This window comes from Lepidochelys kempii, chromosome 2 (genome assembly GCF_965140265.1).
Source record: "Lepidochelys kempii isolate rLepKem1 chromosome 2, rLepKem1.hap2, whole genome shotgun sequence".
NCBI lineage: Eukaryota > Metazoa > Chordata > Testudines > Cheloniidae > Lepidochelys > Lepidochelys kempii.
The window spans coordinates 102614678-102639714 of NC_133257.1; the positions used below are offsets into that span (position 1 = coordinate 102614678).

The following is a 25037-nucleotide window of genomic DNA, read 5'->3' on the forward strand; positions in this document are numbered from 1 at the left end:
CACCAGGACAGGGATCATGGCGTGTTTTTGTGAATCACTGTCTAGATGTACAGTGCTATTTATTGACTACAGTCCCCCGAGTGTGGCAGCAAGAGCAGGAGATGTTTGGAGCTGATGTTTGGAGAAGTTGGCTGTGGTTCCAGTTAAAACACGCACACGCAACCCAGCGACAGGTCAGTCCCCGACCAGCCTTCCAGAGATGGGAAGGGATGCGAGCTGTGTGCGATGCAGCAGCGTTGACTCTGCTGATGGGGAAAGACGAGCCCCGGGGGCTGGGGCTCAGCAGTGCACGGGCTGGGACAGGCAGCTGGGAGGGCTGAGGGGAGGTGTGAGGGTGGAAGAGGGTGAGTTGGCCTGGCTCTGGATTGGCAGGGGGGTTGCGGACAGGCAGAGGAGGGGTTGCTAGTGTATTGCCGGCGCATTAGCGGCGCGATTAGCTCGGCTGCTGTGGCGAGCTGGGGGCTGCGCCCAGGTGCAGCCCGGCGGGGCGGCACGTTCCCTTCGGCGGAGGCAGCGCGCTGGAGCCGGGCGGCGGGAGAGCGCGCGGGAGGCCAGCCGGGGAGGAGCTGGCCGGGGAGGAGGTGGAGGAGCGGGGAGGGCCGAGGGAGGCTGCTGCGCTCCCAGGGACGCCTGAGGTCCCCGCGCACTCGCCCAGCGCCGCTCTCCGGCTCTGCCCTTTGGTGGCACCGCGCTGGGCAGAGGGGGTGGGAGCCCAAACCCCGCAGCCGTGGCGGAACTGCGAAGGGGACGGAGCTGGGCAGCGCCGCTGCGGGCGCATTTGACCACGAGGCTCCCCCAGGAGCTCCCCTGCCCACCCCGCTCCGCAAATCCCCGAGGCGGGTGCCTGCGTGGGTGAGCCAGCCCCGGCCGGCCGCAGCCCGGGAGCCCCCACCGCGCACGAGGCGCTGACCCGGGGAGCAGCAGAGGCGAGATGCCATCCAGCCTCCGGGCACCGGAAAGTTTCGCGGCTCCGTGAGCGCGGCGGCAAACTGCCCCCGCCTCCGCCCCCTTCTTCTGGCTGGGCGCCTGGGGCCCGCAGCGCAGCGCAGCTCCCTCGGGGCCTCCGCAGCTGCAGGGCCTGGGGCGGGGGGGGGGGGGTCTCTGGGGGCGAGGCGCGGGACCCGTGTGCAGGACAAGGGCGCTGTTTGTTCTCCTCCACCCTCCCCGGCTGTCGCTGGTGGGGGGGGGGGGGGGCAGCCGCAGCAACCATGGAGCCCGAGGCCATTGCGATCCTCTTCCTGAACCAGAGCGAAGGCCCCCCCCGGGGGGAATTCAACCTCTCGGGGCTCTCGGAGGAGGAGCAGGACACCAAGCCCCTCTTCGGCATCGGCATCGAGAACTTCCTCACCCTGATTGTCTTCGGCGTGATCTTCGCCTTGGGGGTGCTGGGCAACTCGCTGGTGATCACGGTGCTGGCCAGGAGCAAGCCGGGCAAGCCCCGCAGCACCACCAACATCTTCATCCTCAACCTGAGCATCGCCGACCTGGCCTACCTGCTCTTCTGCATCCCCTTCCAGTCCACGGTCTACGTGCTGCCCACCTGGGTGCTGGGCGCCTTCATCTGCAAGTTCATTCACTACTTCTTCACCATCTCCATGCTGGTCAGCATCTTCACCCTCTCCGCCATGTCGGTGGACCGCTATGTGGCCATCGTGCACTCCCGCCGCGCCTCCGTCCTGCGGGTCTCCCGCAACGCGCTGCTGGGCGTGGGGCTCATCTGGGCGCTCTCCATCGCCATGGCCTCGCCCGTCGCGCACCACCAGCGCCTCTTCCACCGGGACGCCAGCAACCAGACCTTCTGCTGGGAGCAGTGGCCCAACCCCCGGCACAAGAAGGTCTACGTGGTCTGCACCTTCGTCTTCGGCTACCTGCTGCCGCTGCTGCTCATCTCCTTCTGCTACGCCAAGGTGGATGCGAGGGGGAGGATGTCGAGGGTGCAGGGGATGGGTGTACGGGGTGCAGCTACAAGGGGTATAGCGATAGGGGGTGTGTATGTGGTAGTTACAGGGGCGTAGGTATAGGGCAGGTGAGTGTTTGGGGTACAGAGGTGGGGTGTAGCCAGGGGAGGGGCTGGGAGTTTGCGGTACAGTTACAGGGGTGGAGTGTAGCCTTAGGGGGCGTGTGAGAGTTTGGGGTACAGTTGCAGAAGTGGGGTGTAGCCTTAAGGGGGTGTGAGAGTTTGGGGTACGTTAGAGGGGTGGGGTTTAGCTATAGGATGTAGCTATAGGGTGTGTGTGTGTGTGTATGGGGGTATAGTACAGGGATGGGATGCTGGTATGAAGTGTGTAGGTGTATATGGGGTATAGTTACAGGGTGTGTTTAGGTATAGGGTTTGTGTGCGTAGACGAAAAAATACAACGATGATTGAATAGAGGAAGGGGTAGACGCATAGCTATAGGACAGGGTGGGGTATAGGGTGTTAGCATCTGCAAAAGTTAGATGGGTGGGCTACCTGGTCTGTGTGTGGGTGCAGTAGCAGGGGGCTAGGCTATGAGGGGTAGTTTTGGGCTGCGAGCATGGGAAGAGAGTACAGAAGTAAGAACATGGGAGGGGTTGAAGTTTCGGTGTGTGTAAGGGAGTGGGGGTACACTCAAAGCGAGTTAAGTGTGGCTGGAGTTACACTGTGGATTTATAGGCTAGGAATGTCCAGTTGTAAGGTGTTTCGGGGAACCTCACACCTGTGTGGGTCCGAAGGTTCAGCAGTAAATGTGGGGAGGAGGTATAGTATAGCCGATAGTGGGCATATTGTCTGCTAGTTTTCATTTTTTTTTAGAAAAAAACTTCTTTTTAAAATCTCCATTTCAGCTGCGATAAACACTTTCAGTGTTTTCCCGTACTGCTGGGATGCCGATGCAGCAAAATGCAGCAAAATGCAACAGTGTGCAAAGTTGTTAACATATTAAAAAAAAATTGCAATAAGTTAAAACATGCTGCACTTCAATAAAACCCAGCCACACAGGGCTGGTGTAACCACTAGGTGAACTAGGCTGCAGCCTGGGGCGCCAAGATTTGGGGGCGCCAAAAAGCAATGCCCCCCAATTTTTTTTTACACTATTGCTCAGGGGCAGGTACCTGTAAGTCTCTAGCATTTGGGCCGCACCAGGGCCAGCAGCCTCTTCACCTCGGAGTCTCCCTCGCTTGCCCGGGGGCCACTCCTTCTCTCAGGCTCCCCGGCTGCTGCCGCTGCGGCCGCCCAGGAAGACACGGGCTGGGGGCGCTGCCGCGGAGGAGGCGCAAGGGGCCACGCTCAGCTGGGGCCTTGCACCTGCCGGCCGAGAGCAGCAGGAACCAGGTGCCACTTGGGGGGAGTCGGGTGGCCCGAGCCCAGGGTGGCGCAGCCTCCGCAGGGGCAGGCGGGAAGCGTAAGAGGGGTGGCCCCCGGGGAAGCGGAGGAGACTCCGAGGTGAAGAGGCTGCTGGCCCTGGCGCGGCTCGAGCGCTGGAGACTGACAGGCTGACCCCTGCCCCATCCTGGGACCGCCTGCCCCTCAGCCCAGTGAGTGTTACCTGCCCCACCAGCCTCAGTGCCCTGCCCCATACAGTCAGCCACCCCAACCTCACTATGACACAAGAATCCCTTGGCAAAGGGCCCCCTGATCTTCACAAACAGCTGTCACCGCAGGCCTGACAAACACTGCACCCTGCACGTGTCTTACAGGACACTTACCCACAAAGAGGAACGTGGAAGGGATCTACACAAGGCTGGTAACTTGTCAAGAGTGAGAATCTTTGTGAGATGTGTGCATGGGTAATATTGAAGGCATAATGTATTTACCTTAAAAGTCTGCTTTACAGACTAGGGGTAGAAATGAGTCACCAGGGGATAATGGCCGTTTGGGGTAAGGGGGATTTGTCACCCTGCCTAACCTGGCTGATGATGCAATGCAAGGCTCAATTGTTTAGCTTTGCACAATAGTAAGACTTTGAATGGGACACCATCAGAGGCAATGGCAAACAATTGAAATGCCTTAAAGGTAAAAAAGAAACATTACAACAGCCGTTACCCGTTCGGACAGGCTGTTTATAATGCTAAGTTTACTAGTTTTCGGAGGTTGTCGGGGAGGTGGGGGCGCAAGGTGGAAGTTTCGCCTGGGGTGCAAAAATATCCTTGCACCGTCCCTGCAGCCACATTATTACTGGGGTCCTGATCCGTACGATGCCCGTTCTACCACTTACTTCTTAATGTTCAGTTAAAAGACACTAAGAGCAACAGGCACGCTACCCGCTTGTTAGGGAGCCTCATCCTGCATCAGCTGAAGTTAATGGGAGCTTTGCCTCTGACTTCAGGGGGCTCAGGATCATGCCTTTTGCTGCCAGAAAGCAATCACTTGATGATGAGCAAGTTTCTGATGAAAAGGGCTGAACTGTGACACACTCACTCTCCCCACTTCTTCGCTCAGGCAATGATCCATTTTCTGTACCATTGTTTTCTGCAGCTTTGAAGGAAGCACCAGTTCAGACTGCTGTTCTCCAGAATCTAGAACAGGTTGAATTCCGTCAGACTGGACAGTTCTTTTACTGAGATCTTGCAAACCTTTACTCGCTTCCTTAGTTCTTACTCACTACAGTAAATTGCATTGAAGTTAATAGGTCTGCTCATGTGAGTAAAATCTGCTCTCTTGCTGAGGAATCAGTTCCTCCAAAGCAAACATGTTTCCAAGGGGGTTGTAGTGTATAATTTATATAGTTTGTGTAAAAATTCATTAATTGTGATGTGGAAAAAGGACCGATAGAGTGCAAACGTGCATTTTAAAACACTTTGAAATATGCTTGTATTCAAAGGACAAAGTTTCTAAATTACAGAGCAAAAACAACATTTAAAGTGACAGAGGTGTCAAACTGGCAAAAAGGCAAAACATTAAAATTAGTATTAGCCCTCAAAGGTTTAGTTCTCTTTTCTCTGTGTGGTAGGTAGATTTCTCATTGTCTGTAACAGGAGTTACTGTGTGCACTGAGTAGATTTGAGGGGAAGAAACCAATACCATAGATTTGATCATCACCATATTTAAATAAAGATATTAACAGATATGGGGAAAGTGTTAATGGACATGCTCAGAAGATGCCTTTTTTAAACATTAATTTTTAATGAATAAGTATTAATAATTTTTATAGCCAAAAGAGCATCATTCACAATATTGACTTATGGCCTCTAAACCCTTGTTTTTTACATGAAAGAAGTTTTGTAAGTTAAACAAGTGTGAATGATTTTTAAAATTATAAATTTTTACTTGTAGAATTTAAAAACAAAATTAAAAGGGATTGTTTTTTAACAGACTTTATTGAAATATTAAAGTTAATATAAACACACCATTTTGATTATAAAAATAACTATTTATTATAAATATTAATATAAAGAATATGATTTAAAAAAATCTTCAAATCTGAGTCCCAGAATAACAAGTTTATGCCCAGAGCAAATCTTTTATGGTCAAGTTAAAATAGCCTGAAACAGGGGTTAACTAAACTAATTAAATGTATGTTAATTAACAGTAAAATGTTGTCACAGCCAGGAAATCAAGGCAATTCAAAGTTGCAGCTGAAACCTCATTTTTAACTCGCTACCAGGCTGTCCTTACTTCACCCTTGTTTTGGTTAGGAATTGAAGGGGTCTGAGATGACAGGCCTAATCCTGCTCCCGCTGAAGTCAGGATCCAGCCCTGAGGGACCAGTTCTGTGAGATGCTCACCACCCTCAGTTCGTAGCAGTGAGAACTGAATAAACTCAGCTCTTTGCAGGAGGCACTTGGCATCTGTCTGCAACATAAGGGCTCACTCCTACTGTGACTGTGACTTGACAAAACTCCACCTGCAGTATTTTGGCACATCCGGATGAGCAGGGGGTGGGGTAGGTTAAGATTGGAATGGCAATAAGTCAATGACAGAGTTTCAGTCTTAAATTTGTCAAGGCCAGAGCTGTGATAGTATATGTCCAGCAAAGGAGTCATCATGAAGCTCCATTTAGCAAATTACCATAGAATGCTATTGAAATAAACACAACCATGACATCTTGGCTTCCCAGTGCACACAGTGTGAAAGGAAAGTTGTTGTGTAATATAACAGGTACATCAATGGCTACATTTAGTTATAAAGTAGAGCATATTACTAGGTCAGATCCTCAGCTGGTATAAATTGATGTAGCTTCATTGATTTCTATGGAGCTACATTTAATTACGCCAGCTGTGGATCTGTGAAATAGTAATAATAAGGAAGCTTCAGTCTACTCATAATGTAGTTTAAGACAAAGGGAATGCAGTTCTCTATTTGAATATATGGCATTTTCAGGACTGTTGTAAGGCAAGTTCTTGTTTTTTTATGTAAATTGTAATTTCCTTCATTTTTTATGCATTTAAATGGCAAGCTAGCTGCATTCCCTCTGTCTTAAATTACATTATCAGAGAATTCACATCCTACTGGGAAGTACTAGCAAAAGGACAGCTCTTTCTGAGAGACAACAGCACCATTACAAATTACAGAAATACTGAAACAGTGATGGGTATTTCTAAAATCTGTCCTCCTGCAAACCCAGAGAAAACCAGAGCTGGCATTCACATGTAATGAGATTTATAAGCAGTGATTAACTATTTAATAGTTCAGTAGTGAGTATTAAATTAAGTGCATATTATTTGATGGATAGCTTGAAATGGCTCTTTTCAGTAAGTGTGATTTGTCATGAGATTACGTATTTCTTTTATTATTTACATATCAATTTATTGTATATACTATTATGAGGTTACTATAGGATTGTACATTAAAAAGTGCCACTTAAGGACCAATGGCTCAAGCCTGCAAAGTGCCAAAGCTTGTTTTGGGAGGTCCTGAGCATCTTCAGTTCCCATTTACCAAGGAAGTCTAAAGTGACTAGTGATTTTGGGTGACTCAGTTTTTGGGTCCCAAGTTGAGAAAGCTTAAAGCTATCCTCTGAAAATCAGGGCTCATTCATGTTGGGCACCCAAAAATCATGGCACCCAGAAACTAAGGTAACAACAATATTAGTCACTTTTAAAAATCTTGGTCATTGACTTTGATGGGAGTACTCATGTGGCAGGATATACCCCAAAATGATTATTGTCCACTTATCCATTTCAAATATTAATAACTGCCCTATTTTTTACTTTTGCCTTTAGAAATACTAAGAGAAACCAGTCTCCATTATGTACTAATATCCTGAACATTCTGAACTGCGGAAATTCATTTTGATTTATAGACTCAGTTAAAAATATAAATCACACAGCGTAGGAGTCCTAACATAAAAATGAGCTTAAAAATGTTCCTGGACTGAAATCTTGTATCCCAAGTTTTAGCAGGAGGATGTTAATGGAAGTGGTATAACCCAGGCCCACCAAGAAAAAGAAAAAGAAATAAAATCTATAATAGTTGTAGTGACACAGTACTAAGTAGAATGGAATGAAAGGCTCTGCTGTAGTAATTGAATTGGTCCCAGTACCATAACTATGGCACTGCTGACAATGACATTTGAATGTAAATAAGATTTATATGACAAATTGTGGTTCAGAATGCAATGTTTACATATACCAAGATACAGTCATTATTATTAGATAATTACGTTGTGTAATCTACTTAGGGGCATTATTTTAAATGGATCTTTCCAGGAGCTACTAATAATGAAAGTGTAACCAATGAAGTGGCTGTAAGTAGCAAGAAATCAAATATGCTTTAAAACTGTACAGTGTTTAAGCTTGTATGTTGTTTGGTGGAAATATATATGCCAAAAGCAGCAGGGTCTTTTAAACCATGTTCTCTCTTTCTCTCTCTTCCCCCCGCGCTGTGCCCCCGCCCCCTGTATGATTCAGTGATGGCTTTAAGACTCTTCTACCGCCATGGTCATAAAAGACCCTGCAAAACCTCAGGTTAATCAAGAGAATTTATTCCCTTTTATCCTTTCCTGAGAGCAAAATATGATCTGTAAACAATAGGTACATGAAAGCTGGGAGCTTGAAAAGTTTTATGTAAGGAATTGTTTTTCCAGATTTTAAGTCTTTTGACATATAAATTCTTGTTAGAAAAGAGTATGGAGTACATTTTCAGCTAAGTGAGTGGGGATTTAGTTGTGTGAATCAGCTATGTTCTCCAGGCTGCTTAAAAAAATAAGAAGTGATCCTTCACTTCAGCTAGCTTTCTGAGCTCAGATGGAGTACTAAATCTTGGTACCAAACTCACTTGGATGCATTTCTGCATGTTACAGGTTTTTTTTCCTAAAAATCCTGCAGTGTTACCAGCTGCTACAAATGCAGAAGTAGATGTCTTCAAAACTACTTGGGGTCAAATCCTGACTGGCATCTGGAAAATAGCATAATAGACCCCACCAAATCCATATTCAGTGTATGCTGTAAGAAGAACATTCATGTGTTCCAGTGTTGTGGTTGACAATAGCCCACAAACCACTACTTCATGCAATCTGTTCCGAAAAAAGGATCAGACACTGTCACCCTTGCTCACAGTGAATAGTATCATATTTTTAAAGTGATCCGATTGAATTGAGTGTGAGTAATAGAGGAGCAAGGGATCATTCATTGGGAGCATTCTGGTCCAAAGTAGGAATAGTGTGTACAGAGGCCATTGGTTGATCTTGGAGTATACGTACATAAACATATCACTCCTCCACAGCTCCTGTCATGTGTGGATTGTCTGCTTTGTTTCAGTGGTGTTGGAATAGGGGCATCCAACTTCTGCACATGGACTGCAGATTATCTGGTGAACCCCCCATACAAAGCTAGAATTTGACTAGTCAGATGGCTGCATGTGGTGGGTTTGTGAAATTAGTACCTAATCCAAAATGGAGAAAGTTCAAGGGGTTAACTACCTGGAGGAAATAGCCTATTCAAGTAGTGTGGAGCTGGCCACTACTCCAGATCTTAGTCTAAAGCAGCAACCGGGGGAATGGTTTTCATTTCTCTCTCACTTGCTCTTACTCTCTTCCAAAGTCAGCCACACATTCACCACTCACTGTCCTCATCCTCCCCATCCAGCTCCTACTCATACCTTGCTAGAAACTGCTTATTCTGTATATTACTCTGGCAGAAGCAGCCAGGATTTTCTCTTCCCTCCCTTTGCCCAGGTGAGAGGAGGGGAGCAGGAGTCAGGAGAAGGAAGATCATTGCCCCAGGTTCTCAACAAGAACCCAGGAGTTCTTCTCATGGAAGTCTGGGAAAAGGGCTGTTCTTGCCCTCTGGTCTCCTTACTATTGAGGTGGAGAGGTCTGGGGGTTCATCCAGACCACACTCAGTGAAGGCCAATCTATGTGTCTCTCTCATGCTGTTCGTGGGTCAGGCTTGTCTACTGACAGTTTGAGTCATGTCAGGAAGATGCAGAAGAATGGAGATTGAGATGTACAAAAAAATGCAGGATCAAGCAGTTGGTATGTATATACTGCTGAACTAATACACTTCTAATGTATTTAACAGTTATCATACCTTTAGCCTTGTATTTACATACAAATTGTCTTCAGTTGATGTTTTCAGGTATCCGGCAGTCTTTTACATCTTTTCTCTTCACCCTCAAGTGACCATTGTCATTCAGAAATATATCCCTTTTCTTTTTAACTCATTAGATCAGTGGTTCTCAACTCTGGTCCACCGCTTGTTCAGGGAAAGCCCCTGGCGCGCCGGGCTGGTTTGTTTACCTGCCACATCCACAGGTTCGGCTGATCGCGGCACCCACTGGCTGCAGTTCGCCGCTCCAGGCCAATGGGCGCTGCGGGAAGGGCGGCCAGCACATCCCTCGGCCTGCGCCGCTTTCTGCAGCCCCCATCGGCCTGGAGCGGTGAACCATGGTCAGTGGGAGAGGCGATTGGACGAACCTGCGGACACGACAGGTAAACAAACCAGCTCGGCCTGCCAGGGGCTTTCTCTGAACAAGCGGTGGACCAGAGTTGAGAACCACTGCATTAGATACATTTTTCAGAACATATGATTAATACTGGATCACATCTGTGATCCATCTTAACTAATATCCTTTCTCTGAAAGTGGCCAGAACCAGATGGTACAGAGTAAGGGGCAAAAGACACCACAATAGGCAGATATGGGATAATCTGCCCCCAGGGAAGTCTCCTTCTAACCTCTAAATTGAGATTGGTTTATAAACCCTGAAGCATGTGGTTTTCTATCCCTTTTAAAACTCTGTAAAAATATGTACTGTTATGACTCTGGATAGTCTTGTTATCCATATAAATACGCAATCCCTCCTTTGATTTTGCTAAATTCTTGGCTTTCATGGCATCCGGTGGCAATGAGTTCCATAGTCTAATTGCGTATTTGAATTTGCCACCTTTCCATTTTATTGAATGTTTCTTTTTTTTTTTTGTATACTTTTCCATAAACAATTGCATGGCACAATTTTTTTTCTTCAGATCCTGTCCTACAGATGCTCTTAATTTCAGAGCGAATGATGGTTGCAGCCAAAATATGTTCCTGCTACACTACCCAAAAATCTTGTGCGTGAACTATCAAGGTTCTGTTACAATTTTGAAGCTTCTCTTTAATGACAAGTCAATTCTGTTGCCAGAATAAAAAACTGACCTACTATAGATACATGACAAGTCATGGCAAATCTTGCATAAAGGTCATATTTCACTTGTGACACATTTTTATATAAATTAATAAAAAAAACCTTTTTAGTTTCCTTCTTCAAAATCAGACAGCTCCAAGGCATGATTATATTAACCAAATATCCAGCTGCTGAATGCAAATTATGCAGAAGGCTAAGGAACGCTACGGTTCAAAATATACGTTTTTTATTTTATGTGCAAAGAAAGTCATCCTAAATTCACAAACATAGACATTCTTATGGAAGAAAAATGACTGCCAGTTACAAATGACTGTAGAACAGGTTTATGTTTATTGGCAGATTGGGTTCACTGCCATGTATATTTTGTTATGTGATGCATCTGTTTTTTATATTAGAATTAAATAACTTATGTGCTTCATATTTGTTGATTCCTATGGGTGCATATTAGATATTACAGCATGCACTTTTGAAATGTGTAGACTGGATACATCAACATTTGCAAGCAATATTGGACAGCATAATTTTGAAACATGTCCCTTAATTTTAAAAGCCGTTAAATGCAAGACGCAAATTAATCTTTTTCAGGTCCTTAATCATCTGCATAAAAAGTTGAGAAACATGTCAAAGAAGTCAGAAGCATCCAAGAAAAAGGTAGATTGCTTTCCTTACCAAGCATGCTAACTTCTCAATGTAATGTTGCTTGTTACCAAAGGTATAACATAGAGATGGACTTGAATCTAAATACACCTGAACATTGAGGGTTTAAAATCCAAACCTCAAACTAGATTTGAATTTTGCTTTTGGCCCCTAGTCTCTACAATGGGCTAAGCCACTATTCTAGATCTTTATACTTTGAACTTTTGAGGATGTGAAAACCAGATCCAGAACCAATCAGTGTGACTCAGACGTATTTCTAGTAGAAATGTACTTTTCACTTCTCCTGTATGTTTTCCCTATCTTGTAAATTTTTTCTGCTAATGTAATTTTTGATGTAATACGAAGAATTTCTGGTTTTTAAGATGAACATTCTAAATAAGGTTTATTTTACTTCCTGATCCTCTTTTAAAACGTTGCCATGCATGAAAACTGTTTTTATTCTCTGCTGTTCAGGGCTTAAATTAAACACCCACTACTAATACTGCAAATAAAATTTTGAAAAGATCTTTAAATCACAAAGCTAATATTGTTCTTTAGGAATGTATAGAAGGGTCTGTATCATAGTGAATTTGTCTGGTAATACAGCATGTAGAATTCTAATTTTGAGCAGACTTGGCACCAGGAGCGATGTAGAGTTCTAATTCTGAGCAGACTTGAAATCAGGAGTTTCCTGCCTGACTTCTATATTTATGAACACAGATCAAGATTTTTTTTTTTTTTAGAGGCACAGTGTTAAGAGGATTAGGTATTAAATCTCTGATTCAGCAGGGTACTTAAGTACTTTGTGGAATTGGGGCCTATGATATAACTACTAAAGATTCAGGAAATTGCCAACTTTTGTGATTTTATCCTATGTCTTGTGATTTTTGGTGTTTTTAAAGCTTCAGCTCTTGGAGTCATGTGGTTATATGAGAATCTGAGCTTTAATTTAAAAATAAAAAGTGTACCCTTATGTACCTTAAGGGCTCAAAAACCAGAGGCAAACAAAATTAACCAAAATATTATTGTTTGAAAAATATAATTGGTTTAAATCAATCTCATGAGTTTTTGGGACCCAACTAATGACAGTTGAATGCTTGGGGTTGGCAATACAATTTTACATAGCCATACTGAAAAAAAATATATACTATTTTAAATTATTATTTCTTCTAAATAACAAGAACTCTTGCTCATTTTCATTCTGCATTTAGGGCCTAATCCTATGCTTCTCATAGTATTCAAATGAATGGGTGTTGCCTGATTAAGGAGTTCATAAGTGGATTTTTAAATTAGACTTTCATATTTAAGAAAAAAGTTAAATGCAAAATAAATGTTTCCTAGAATACTATTTTTGTATATTTATTGATCACACACAAAACGTTAGCATTAACATATTAGAATTAGCATATTTCCTGAAATTATATTTCAGGTAGTTTTATTTACTTATGTGTAATGTTAAGAGCCATCCCATTAAATAAATAAGAGCAGCCCTGTAGTGTTTCCTTGGTTGTAGATTATACTGATAATGTTATAAAGGTAAACTTTGGAATTAGGCTTGAGAGGGATAATGGAATAAAACAGATGTTGCAAGGATTGTCAAACCATTATGCACAGTTAGGCATCCCACAGATACCAAGTATCTTAAGCATGATAGATTTAAGAGACACAGGGACAAAATCTGCCCTAAATTCTTTGCCATCGAACTAAAATCACGGGGGGGTGGGGGTGGGGATTGGGGGATAGGGGGTTGCTTGGGTGTAAATAAGGTCAGAGACAAATCTCTCTTAGTAAGTTGAGCAGGTATACAATTATCCATATCATTCTGCTTTGTATCAAAATGTTAACATAGTGAAAGGGTTAGGGCACTGTGCTTTCTTTATGTCATATATACAGGAAAAAAAGAAATTTCTGAAAAAAATTTGTAGGTTTATTTACCTTTTTGTTTCCTACTGAAAATGTATGCGTGATAAAGACAATATTTCAGTTCCCAGTGGGAATTTTTCCTAAATTGAAGGGTCCTATTTGTAATCTTTTATTAAGACAGATCTTTTATTGGGCAGATTCTGTGCTGGTGTAAATTAGCACACTTTTATTGATATCAGCAGAGTTTTATTGATTTGCATCAGCTGAGGACCTGGCTCATTATTTGCAAATATTTCAAAATATTGCAAAAATTTCCTTGCTCCATTTTGTCCTTCCTATCCCCTACTACTGCCTCTAGAAACAGACTTGGGAGAGGTGTCTCTTGGTGTCCATTCCCCTCACAAACATATTTTATTTTTTGAACAGAGGGACTGATCCTCAGCTGTGAAAATTGTCGGACACAGTGACATACTCTGACAGCGATTCTCAAACTGTGGGTTGGGACCCCAAAGTGGGTCACAACCCAATTTTAAAGGGGTCAGCAGGACTGGCTTAGACTTGCTGGAGCCCAGAGCCGAAGCCCGAGTCTCACCACCAGGGGCTGAAGCAGAAGCCAAGAGCTTGAGCCCTGGGCAGCAGGGCTCAGGTTACAGACCCCCTGCCTGGGGCTGAAGCCCTTGGGCTTTGGCCCCTCCACCCAGGCAGCAGGGCTCGGGCAGGCTCAGACTTCGGTCCCCCCTCTTGGGGTTGTGTAGTAATTTTTGTTGTCAGAAAGGGGTCGCGGTGCAATGAAGTTTAAGAACCCCTGCTCTACGACAGTTTACACCAGCTGAAGATCTGCCCCAGAGACTATAGGTTGCCTGAATCCTGTTCATTTCCTACTCTAGGATCAAACACATGGGTTATTTCATGCTAGTTGCTAAATTTATCCATAACATAATCCCACTGTAGCCAGTGAAGTTACAGAAGAGATGGATCTGGCTTTAGGCTTGAAGGAACGCATTTAGGGCACAATGGGAGAGTGTGTGCAGAGGTAAGACAAGTCTAGGATAGAGTGCTGTGGAGTATGACTGGTTGAATGATCACTAAATAGAATCATAGAAGTGTAGGACTGGAAGGGACCTCAGTAGGTCAGCTAGCCCAGTCCCCTGCACTGAAGGCAGGACTAAGTAATAACTAGACGAGTGGTTTTCAACCTGTAGTCCGTGGACCCCTGCGGGTCTGCAGACTATGTTTAAGGGATCTCAGAAAGGTTGTCATTACCATAGAACAGTGGTTTTCAACATGTGGTCTACAGATCTCGGTGGGGTGGGGGGCGGGAGGGGGGGGGAAGGTCCGTAGACTATGTCTAAGGTTTCCAAAGAGGTCTACATCTCCTTTTGAAATCTTTTAGGCATCCACAAATGAAAAAAGGTTGAAAACCACTGAACTAGACCATTGGTGACAGATGTTTGTCTAATCTGTTCTTAAAAACCTCCAGTGATGGAGATTCTACAACCTTCCTAAACAGTTTGTTCCAGTGCTTAACCACCCTGACAGTTAGGAAGTTTTTCCTAATGTTCATCTAAACATCCCTTACTGCAATTTAAGCCCATTGCTTCTTGTCCTTTACTTAGAGGTTAAGGAGAACAATTTTTCACCCTCCTCTTTGTAACAACCTTTTAGGAAAACTTATTATGTTCCCCATCAATCTTCTTTTCTCTAGACTAACAAACCCAATTTTTTCAATCTTTCCTCATAGGTCATGTTTTCTAGACCTTTAATAATTTTTGTTGCTGTCCTCTGGACTTTCTCCAATTGTCCACATCTTTCCTGAAGTCTGATGCCCAGAACTGGATACAGTACTCCAGTTGAGGCCTTATCAGTGTGAAGTAGAGTAGAAGAATTACTCCTCATGTCTTGCTTACAACACTCCTGCTGATAAATCCCACAATGGGATTTGATTTTTTTGCAACAGTGTTACACTGTTGACTCATATGTAGCTTGCAATCCACTGTAAACCCCAGATCCCTTTCCACAGTACTCCTTCCTAGGTAGTCATTTTCCATTTTGTATGTGTGCAATTAATTGTTCCTTCCTAAATGGAGTACTTTGCATCTGTCCTTATTGAATGTCATTCTGTTTACTTCAGACCAGTTTTCTAGTTTGTCTTGATCACTTTGCATTTTTAATCCTATTCTCTAAAGTACTTGCAACCCCTCCCAGTTTGGTATCATCTGAAAACTTTATAAGTGTACTCTCTATGCCATTCTCTAAATCATTTGAGAAGATATTGAACTGAACTGGACCCAAGACCTATCCCTGCGGGACCCTACTCGATATGCCCTTCCAGCTTGACTGTGAATCATTTATAACTACTCTCTGGGAACCAATTATGCACCCACCTTATAGTAGCTCCTTCTAGGCTATATTTCCCTAGTTGGTTTGTGAGGTGGTCATGTGAGACAGTATCAAAAGCCTTACTAAAGACAAGATATATCACTTCTCCCTATCCACAAGACTTGTTACCCTGTCAAAGAAAGTGATTAGGTTGGTTATATGTGATTTGGCCTTGACAAATGCATGTTGGCTGTTACTTATCACCTTATTATCTTCTAGGTGTGTAAAAATTAATTTCTGGATTATTTGCTGCATTATATTACTGGTCTGTAATTCCCCAGGATGTCCTTATTCCCCATTTTATAGATTGGCATTATATTTACCCTCTTCCAGTCCTCTGGGATCTCTCCTGTCTTCCTTGAGTTTTCAAAGATAATCGCTAATGACTCAGATATCTCCTCAGCCAGCTCCTTGAGTATTCTAGGATGTATTTCATCAGGCCTTGCCGACTTGAAGACATGTAACTTGTCTAAGTAATTTTTAACGTGTTCTTTCCCTAATTTAGCCTCATATCCTAACCCCATTTTCACAGGCATTCACTATGTCAGATGCCCAGTCATTACTAAACTTTTTGGTGAAACAAAAAAGGCATTTAGCACTTCTGCCATTTCCACATTTTCTATTATTGTCTTTCTCCCCTGATTGAGTAATGGGCCTACCCTGTCCTTGGTCTTCCTCTTACTTCTAATGTATTTGTAGAATGTTTTCTTGTTACCCTTCATGTCTCTAGCTAGTTTAATCTCATTTTGTGCCTTGGCCTTTCTAATTTTGTCCCTACATGCTTGTGTTGTTATTTAATAGTCACCCTTCATAATTTGACCTTGTTTCCACTTTTTATAGGACTCTTTTTTGAGTTTCAGATCATTGAAGATCTTCTGTTTCTTCTTATTTCCCCCAGCTATTCCATCATCACTTGTGGATCTGAAAGAGTTTTCCTTTTGGCATGGGAAGGTTCATCTTTAGCAGATGAACTCTGCTCTGTTGATTAGGTGACCCTGATGTGGAATCTACTGAATAGTTTCCTGGAGCTTTTGTATCTCCAAAGGCAATGGATATTATGTGATGGATTGGGCCGACTGAAATAAGAATCTAGGTGTGGATGATTGTGTTAGTGAGGTTAAGAGTGAAGGTGACTGAAGGACCCTGAAGTTCTACGGCTGCTCAGTGAAGTTACTCATAGGCAGAGCTGAATACATTTCCTATACCAGCCAAATTCTGTTTCCAGCTAAAGGGAATTAAATCTAATGCTAACATTTCTGTTGAGTGAGAACTAATTAGCACAGTCTCCCATGCAGGAAATTTTTATTCATTGTCACTGAAATGGAAACGATTTTCATGAGCAGTCCAACCTTCTCTTGAGGAGATGAGATTGATTTCTTACCAGCTTGAGCTAAAAATCTATTGTTCAGAGTAAGTGGCTGGTTACTTACAGGTAAATAGGATCCAAATTCAAGAACCTAGCAAAATATCTAGGCCTCATGTACACTGATGTGTACCGTTTCTGTGTTATAACATAGTTTAGTGTTCCTTGAGTAGATGGGACTAAACTCTATGCCCAGGGATATAAGATAGCTCTGTAACATGGTTTGACTCCGTCTACACAGGCAAGACCAAACCATGTTGAAAAAGTGACAAGACCTTATTTATGTAATAATAGTGAATGACAAATTTGATAGTTAAGATGGAGCTTATGTCTCTCATCAATGAACTAATTGAAAGAGGTAATTGCTGGAAACTTAATAGGTGTTAATTTGTCAAACAATTGCAAAACAATAAGTATTTTCCTAAAGAAGTAACTAAAAATTAAAAAAGCCCCGACAATGATTTTTCCAAGCCATGGTTGCATTCCATTATCCTAGAAGCCTAACATTTCTCTATTTATATCCTAGTACTCCCCATTGACAGAGTCTATCATTGGAGATGGATGGCATCTCCTTATGAAAATAAGGACAATGAAGTCAGGTAGCTGTAGTGTGGTCTAGTCTGTTCTGCTCAATTTGTTAGTTTTGTCTAAAATACTGTTTTTGTTGGTGAGCTTGGGTTTCCAGGTTATCAAAAGCATATATTTGCCTCCTCTTCCCAATTCAGGTTTAATACATATATTGTGATCATTTTTCATTGCTGGGCACTACTCCCATGATTTCCACCAACATTAATGGGATTTGTATGGCTAATGGACAGATTTGCAAAAGACCCCTAGTCCCCATTTAGGCACCTAAATTAAGTGGCCAGCTGGATGCTGAGCACTTTTGAAAATGTGGCAACTGAATTTAGGTGGAGGTCTTTTGAAAATCTGGCCCTAAATCTTTATGCAATTCACAGAAAACATAGCCTATTAGATTTAAAGTTATGGCATTTCTCAAGGGCTTGCATCACCACTGCATGACAGCAGTTTTGTGTCAATGGAACTCCATTGCAACTCAGTGGAGTTCCACTGACATAAAACTGGACTAACAAAGTAGTTAATCGGAGCCTTAATCTTTACATACTGCTTCCTACCATTTGAATCACACGGTCCATGCAATGGGAACCTCATGTTTATCAAGTGAAGTTTGAGGGCCTATGTTCTTCTTGACCTAATCCCATTATATGAAATAAAATACATATGGCCGATAAACTAAAATAGTTTGTAAATACTTAGAAATGTGTTTTTTCCTAATATTTTTCCTAATCTCTACAATGGTTTTGAAGCACGTTGTTTGAAACTGTTTGTTCAAGTGCTAATAAATCATCCTTGTTTCTCTTTTCCTGCCTTAGACAGCTCAGACTGTGCTAGTGGTGGTGGTGGCTTTTGGCATATCTTGGCTGCCACATCATGTGATCCACCTCTGGGCTGAATTTGGAGTTTTCCCACTGACTCAAGCGTCATTTCTCTTCAGAGTGACAGCACACTGCCTGGCTTACAGCAATTCTTCTGTAAATCCTATTATATACGCATTCCTCTCTGAAAATTTTAGGAAGGCCTACAAACAAGTCTTCAAATGCCAGATAGGTAACGAATCACCTCTGAGTGATGTTAAAGAAAGTAGAAGTCGGATAGATACAGCACCGTCTACAAATTGTACTCATGTGTGAGCAACAATTAAAAAAAAAAATCCTGTCGTGTTGGGTTTTCTAGACTTCTAGAAAAAGCACAATGAGCTCCCAAAAAGAGCTGCAGCTTCAGCTTTAGCTTAATAACTGGTAGAATTAAAAAAATCAATTTCCTTACATTTATCAGATAACTGTGGCCATTCTTAATCTTAGACATCTTTGTCTCGCGTGGTTCAAATGAGGAGATGTCCTTTGAAAGATGTTCCAGAAAAAGTGGGTAATGGTATGTCAGTACTAGCCCTCTTATTCATTTAGTAGGAAAGCTAATAACTTGCTATTTATAAATATTAAAGTACAGCATATTCCAATTGCACCTATAACACAAATATGTTAACATAGAATGCAAGTGTATAGTTCCTAATTCAGTTCTATAACGTCATACTTTATTCTATAAATTGTGTGTATGTGTGTGTGTGTGGGGGGGGAGAAATGATCACTTCAAAGATAGGTAATTAATAGTGCAGTACTATGATTTCAAAAGAAGTGATTAGATTCCAAAGATAATTAAAACTTCAGTCATCTCTTCAAGGTTGGTTCTGACAATGGTTTTGTTTGCTTTTAAGCAAATGTTGAGCAGAAATAATTTTCATATGCTGAAATAATTACTTAGAGAAGAAATGCTAAACTAACTATGTAACTGTAGAATTTACACCAGGGTATTAACATGAGGTTGTACTTTGTGTGCCTTGCCTGGCTGCATATACAAAACAATGGTTACACCTTTATAAAATTTTGCTTAAGGCACTCACATAGCAGCGGCATAACATAGGTTGATGTAGTCGAAGTGGGAAGGGTTTGTTTCAGGTCTCTCTATATATGCCATTTCTAGTTATTGATATATATCTAAATATATTAGCTTAAACATTAAGTTATGGATATGTTCATACACACACACACTGTTATTCTTTGAAGGAAGCTTTAAATGGGGGTTGAAATTGTTGACATTAGCATTCCAACAGTTCTATTAGTGTCTTAATATCAGACAGCTTAATAGTTTTAAGTTGGAAAAAAATACAATTAGTATTTTTAAAACAAATTAAATGGTCCAATCCTGTAGACATTTAACTAACATGAGTAGTTCCACTGACTTTATTTGAGATTCTCAGCTAGTGTAAAGTGGTGTACCTCCATTGTCCTTAATACAGATACATCAATGTATACCAGCTGACATTCTGACCTTCTAAGTTTAAATTTGATCCAGCTCCTACTGAAGTCAATGAGAGTATTTCCATTGACATTAGTAGGAATTGGGTTGGATCCATATTACGTGCATGATTTTTTACATTTTTCTCCAGTTAATGCTGTGCCACATTCCTCTTCTTCCTGAAACTTAATGTTTACAACAGGGCAGGTGTAGTATCTTTTTGTGCTTAGTGGAAGATAGCTGTGACAAAGTCAGTGAAATTCCAAGCTAGAGGGTATGGCTTAATTCACACAAAAATGCCTGCATTTACACACTAATTCATGCACTCAGACATAGCAGAGAAATCATCTTCCCAGAAAATAGTTCTGCTTATATAGAACTTTTGTTTATTTATTCACTTTTTCCTGTATGTGAATGGCTTACTCTGTTACATATCCGAGTGAGTACACATGAAATGGCATAGAGTTATTGTCCCACATGCAAAGTACATTATCAGAGTCAAATTAATTAATAGGCAACAGGTTTAAAACAAACAAAAGGAAGTATTTTTTCACACAATGCACAGTCAACCTGTGAAACTCCTTGCCAGAGGATGTTATGAAGGCCAAGACTAAAACAGAATTAAAAAAAGAACTAGATAAATTAATGGAGGCTAGGTCCATCAATGGCTGTTAGCCAGGATGGACAGGGATGGTGTCCCTAGCCTCTGTTTGCCAGAAGCTGGGAATGGGCGACAAGAAATGGATCACTTGATGATTACCTGTTCTGTTCATTCCCTCTGGGGCACCTGGCGTTGGCCACTGTCAGAAGGCAGGATACTGGGCTAGATGGACCTTTGGTCTGACCCAGTATGGCTGTTCTTATGTTCTTAAAATAGAAAATGCTGAATGTAGTTTGGGAGACAGCTCCTTCAGGGGCTAGTTTAAGACTGTGGACTGAATTTCCATAGGAACTAGGGGCAACCGAAAACCTCACCACCTACTGCACGGCATACATCGTTGACCTGACTTCTCAAACATGGTATACACAGCAACATATATACATAAATGGAATATATATTTTTAAAAACCCACCAAAAGACTCCACTGCAAACATAATTCTTCCTCTGGGGAGAGTATGAGAGAGGGAACAAACATCATGTGACAGGTGTTAGTCACATACTACTGGAAGGGGCTTGCATACTATGGTGAAGAGGGGTGGTATAAGAACCCTTAGAGAATAGAATGGCGAGATCTTGCAACATTTCTATAAAGATATAAAGTTATTTTGAGCAGTGGTTCTGAGAGTCTATATTACAAATTTTGTGATTGGCACATTTTCACAGGACTGCACTGTAATTAAAAAATACAAAATCTGGCAAAAGAAGGGAATGTAAATTCATGCTATCTATAGGCACTCTTAATTTATATTTTTGCATAATTTATTTGCTTTTTTTCCCCACTGAAAAAATAAAATGACTATTTAGACAGAACTACAGCTACATTTGTTAACAACCTACATCAAGATAAAGAACCCTTTATTGTATTCAGGCTTTGTCACACTCACTACCATAATTACAGAGCACTTCCAGCATTTGTAACATAGAATACCTCTGCTTGGAAACATCTCCTTTCAGTTTTGAAAGGCACTGCTTCTGGCATTTTTAATTTATGAGTTTAAAAGTAAAATAAATACATAAACTCAGTTAAGATATCTAATTTGATATTTTATCTGGAAAAAGCTTCCTTGTAATGTTAATCATTTTAAATTTTGTTGATTATTGGTCCATAGTGGATCAATGAGTTTGAGCATTTTGTGGAGGAAACCCTCCCTCACCTTCTTCCCAACAACAAATGAAACATGAATTAGGCCCTGTGGCATGGTACCTGGGCACTAAACTTCACTGCAGCTTCCCCTTCATCGTACAAAAGCACTCAGGTGAAGGGCTATGGGCCTGATCCAAAGCCCACTGAAGTCAAGATCAGACCCTAGAAGAAAGCTGCTTCAGAAATGCAGGGTGGGATGGGGTGGGGTGGGGGTGGGAAGAATGCCTTTGGGAATGTGAAACTCCACATCCAGAGTCACAGGGCTGGGCTGAACCCCAAGTTGTGGAGTATTTGTGTTTGACTTTCTAATTAGGCCAAAGTAGGGTTGCCAACTTTCTAATCACACAAAACCAAACACCCTGTTTAGGCTGTTTCACACTGACTGTCTCTCAAAAAGTTTAGAATTAAAGTGCCCATTTAATATATTCAAAACATAACTATAATGTGATACATTGTTTTAGTACTAGGAGCTATTCAAGTCCCCTTTAAAATTGAATAAGGACAAGATCATGCTTTCCATATTTGTCTCTGCAGAGTGGATGGAAGGATAGGAAAGTCCACTTCACGGGCCTTTATTTTGTCAGTGAGAAAGAGGTTGAGGCAAAATGGCATATGGCGAGGTAAAAGCTGTGCAGCTTCTCCTGCTCACATGAGAGTGGGTCCCTCCTGCAGAATTCCAAAGTCCTCTAGAAAGAGGCTTGCTCTTGCAGATCTCACATGGAAGGGAGGCTGCTGATGGTTTCTTGCCAAATATTTTCACATTATGGAATTTCTTTTTTCTCTTTTTCTCTTTAAAAAATAACCTGAAATTTCATTAGAAAACTCTGCACTAAGAGAACTTTAATGTTGCACAAATAAGCACTCAATTTAATAATTTCTGATTGTTTTAGGGTTTCTCATTCAACCTTAGGTCTGCAAATTTGTGTGTATGCATTATTAAACCAGGATTTATTTACGTGATCACATACTCTCTAAAGTAATAGAGTGCATCATAAATTGTTCTACATGTTAGGTACACATCTGTAGCATCTTGTAAAACTACTACAGAAATGCCCCAAATCCATAAATCATTTATCTGAAAATCAGAAAGTAAACTATTCTTAAATAATCATACTACACAATAAGTGCAACTGCACTACGTTATAATAAACTCTTGCTGGCATATCAGTGTCACCTACATATTCAGCTACATTAGCTTCACAGGCAATTGCCTCATCTCCTGAATTGCATCTGAGGAATGCAGTCCCCTTTTGGTTAAGAAAGTGGATAATACATGGCTGCCGATAAATTATTAAAATACATACTTATATTAAAAGTCTAAGTCGATACAAACATACTGGATCATTGAGAGTGAAAATAGTATAAATATTCAAGAAAGAAATATGAGAAAATGCTGTATCTGTTTATCTCAAGGAAGAGAAAAAATGGAAAATTATATTGGATTATTTGAGAAATAATGTGAGAAGGTAAACAGCAACTGCATTGGAATGCATATGCAAAAGAGGACAGAGTCAAGCTGGTGTGGGAGTCACCCTTAACATTGCTATTTTCTGACTTTTGCGTGCTTAACTGTGCCATTTCAACATTCTCTTAATATAGGGGTTTTTATTATGGAATATATTGTGGCTTTGGTAGATGAGTCATTTTCAACACATTAAAAGTGGTTTTCAAGCTATAAACTAGCTTAATAAAACAGCTTACTTTTTTGGCAAAATAAAACATTTGAGTGAAGTGTTAAAACTCACGGTCCTTCAAATTTTGATAGTCAGTGATTTTGAACTTGTGCATGTCTTTCCTAACTTTTGAAGCTTATGGCACTCATTTTTGTAAAAGAACATTACTATCTCCAAGAGATAAGCACCAGGTGGACTGTGTTTTAAAATGTTACAAAAAAGAAATTTTGTTTTGAATGCATAAATTGTGTGGACAGTGGAGAAAATCTATGTACAGTGATAACGCTATGAATGTAATTATTTTAGACTGCATTATGTTCGTGGCTGCTGCATACTTTGGTCTATTTATATTGTGCCTAACAATAGTTATACATTTTCAGATAAGAGCAAAGAACTTCTAGCTTAGAGTATTTGTACTAGTATTGTGAATTCATTACATACACAAATTGTGAAAGAGCAGAAAATTTAATCTGTACTTGTGTCAGTGTATAGTTGACTTAAAGTACCATGCAGCTGTTCTAAATGATATCTGTATTCTGCCTTAATTTTAAATACATCTGTACGATTTATGTTTCTGCACATAACTGTAAGGTACTGAAATATTAAAACAGTTTTAGTGTGTTTGTATAACAATCTAACAACCCAAAGGTAATCTTTCAGGGAGTTAAGGGGGATTAATTTTCAATGCTATACCAATTATCAGATGGAGTCCCATAGTTAAATGCCCTCATATCAGAATGCAAATGCCTTTATTGAAGTTTTGTTGTGCCATTTTACTGAATTTTAAAAGCCTTTGAAATGTAAATATTTTAAATGCAGCGGATTCTGAGTTTCCTTTTCCTTAGGCTGGTGTAAATAAACAATAACAACTGAAGTCAAGGGAGCCATACCAATAGAAAACCGGGATAAGATTAGAATTGAGCCCTACAAGTTTGTGCATTACTCATGAATTACACACACAGGGCCAGATTCTGATGTCACTTACATTAGCACTAGTCTACAAACACAGTTGAACCACAATAACCAAATGTGTGAATCATAGCTTATTTAGTTATTTCAGTGCAAGTCTATGTGGGCTAATGACTAAGGTTGGTAATGGCCTTACGCAGTAACTCATTTGATTTAATTGGTGCAGGTTTGTGTGTAGACCACTCCTGGGAGAATTCTGTGCCAAAATTAAAAATTCTGCATATAATATTTTAAAATTCTGCATATTTTATTTGTCAAAATAACACAATATAATCATGCCAGTTTCAACTATTTTGGTAATTTATTTCAAAATACCAGTCAGCAAGTATGTGTATAACAATACAGACAACAAAAAAGATTCAGGAAATGTTTTTTGATAAGTAGATTCCTTACTAAGCATATTAATACAGAACTTTGAGTAATAATTCATTTAAACTACAGTACAAAATGGATTTCCCGCACCCCACAGAAGCAGTGCAAAAAAATTGTCATGTAGCATCGACAAATTAAGCTAAAGACTTTCTAAAAGTTATTTCATTTTAAAAGACTGTTTTGAGAGCTGAATATTTATATAAAGAACAGGAGTGTTTGCACATTTTGAAAACAGAATTTAATTTCCTGTCAAACTCTAATAAAATGGAAAGAATATCTCAAAAAATTGACGGAATAAGAAGAGTTAAAACTAGTATTGAAAATTGTGTGCTACCTTCCTGCCACAAGAAGAAGACAATTAAAGACACGTTGGATATTCAGTTACTAAACTACATACTCCACCAAACTGGAGTATTGTGTCCAATTCTGTGTGAAACATTTCAGGAAAGATGCGAACCAATTGGAGAAAGTCCAGAGAAGAGCAACAAAAATGATTAAAGGCCTAGAAGATATGACCTATGAGGGAAGTTTGAAAAAAAATGGGTTTGTTTCGATAAGAGAAGAGAAGACTGAGAGGGGA

The 25037-nt window shown here is 41.3% G+C and overlaps 1 protein-coding gene across 1 annotated transcript; it reads left to right on the forward strand.

Annotated features, from left to right (window-relative positions):
- The first annotated feature begins 1125 nt into the window (after positions 1-1125).
- Positions 1126-24331, forward strand: GALR1 (galanin receptor 1). The gene is made up of 3 exons (XM_073331794.1): positions 1126-1907; positions 11109-11174; positions 18159-24331. The coding sequence occupies exons 1-3, from the start codon at positions 1209-1211 to the stop codon at positions 18474-18476; spliced, it is 1083 nt and encodes a 360-aa protein (XP_073187895.1). The 5' UTR covers positions 1126-1208; the 3' UTR covers positions 18477-24331.
- The last annotated feature ends 706 nt before the right edge of the window (positions 24332-25037 follow it).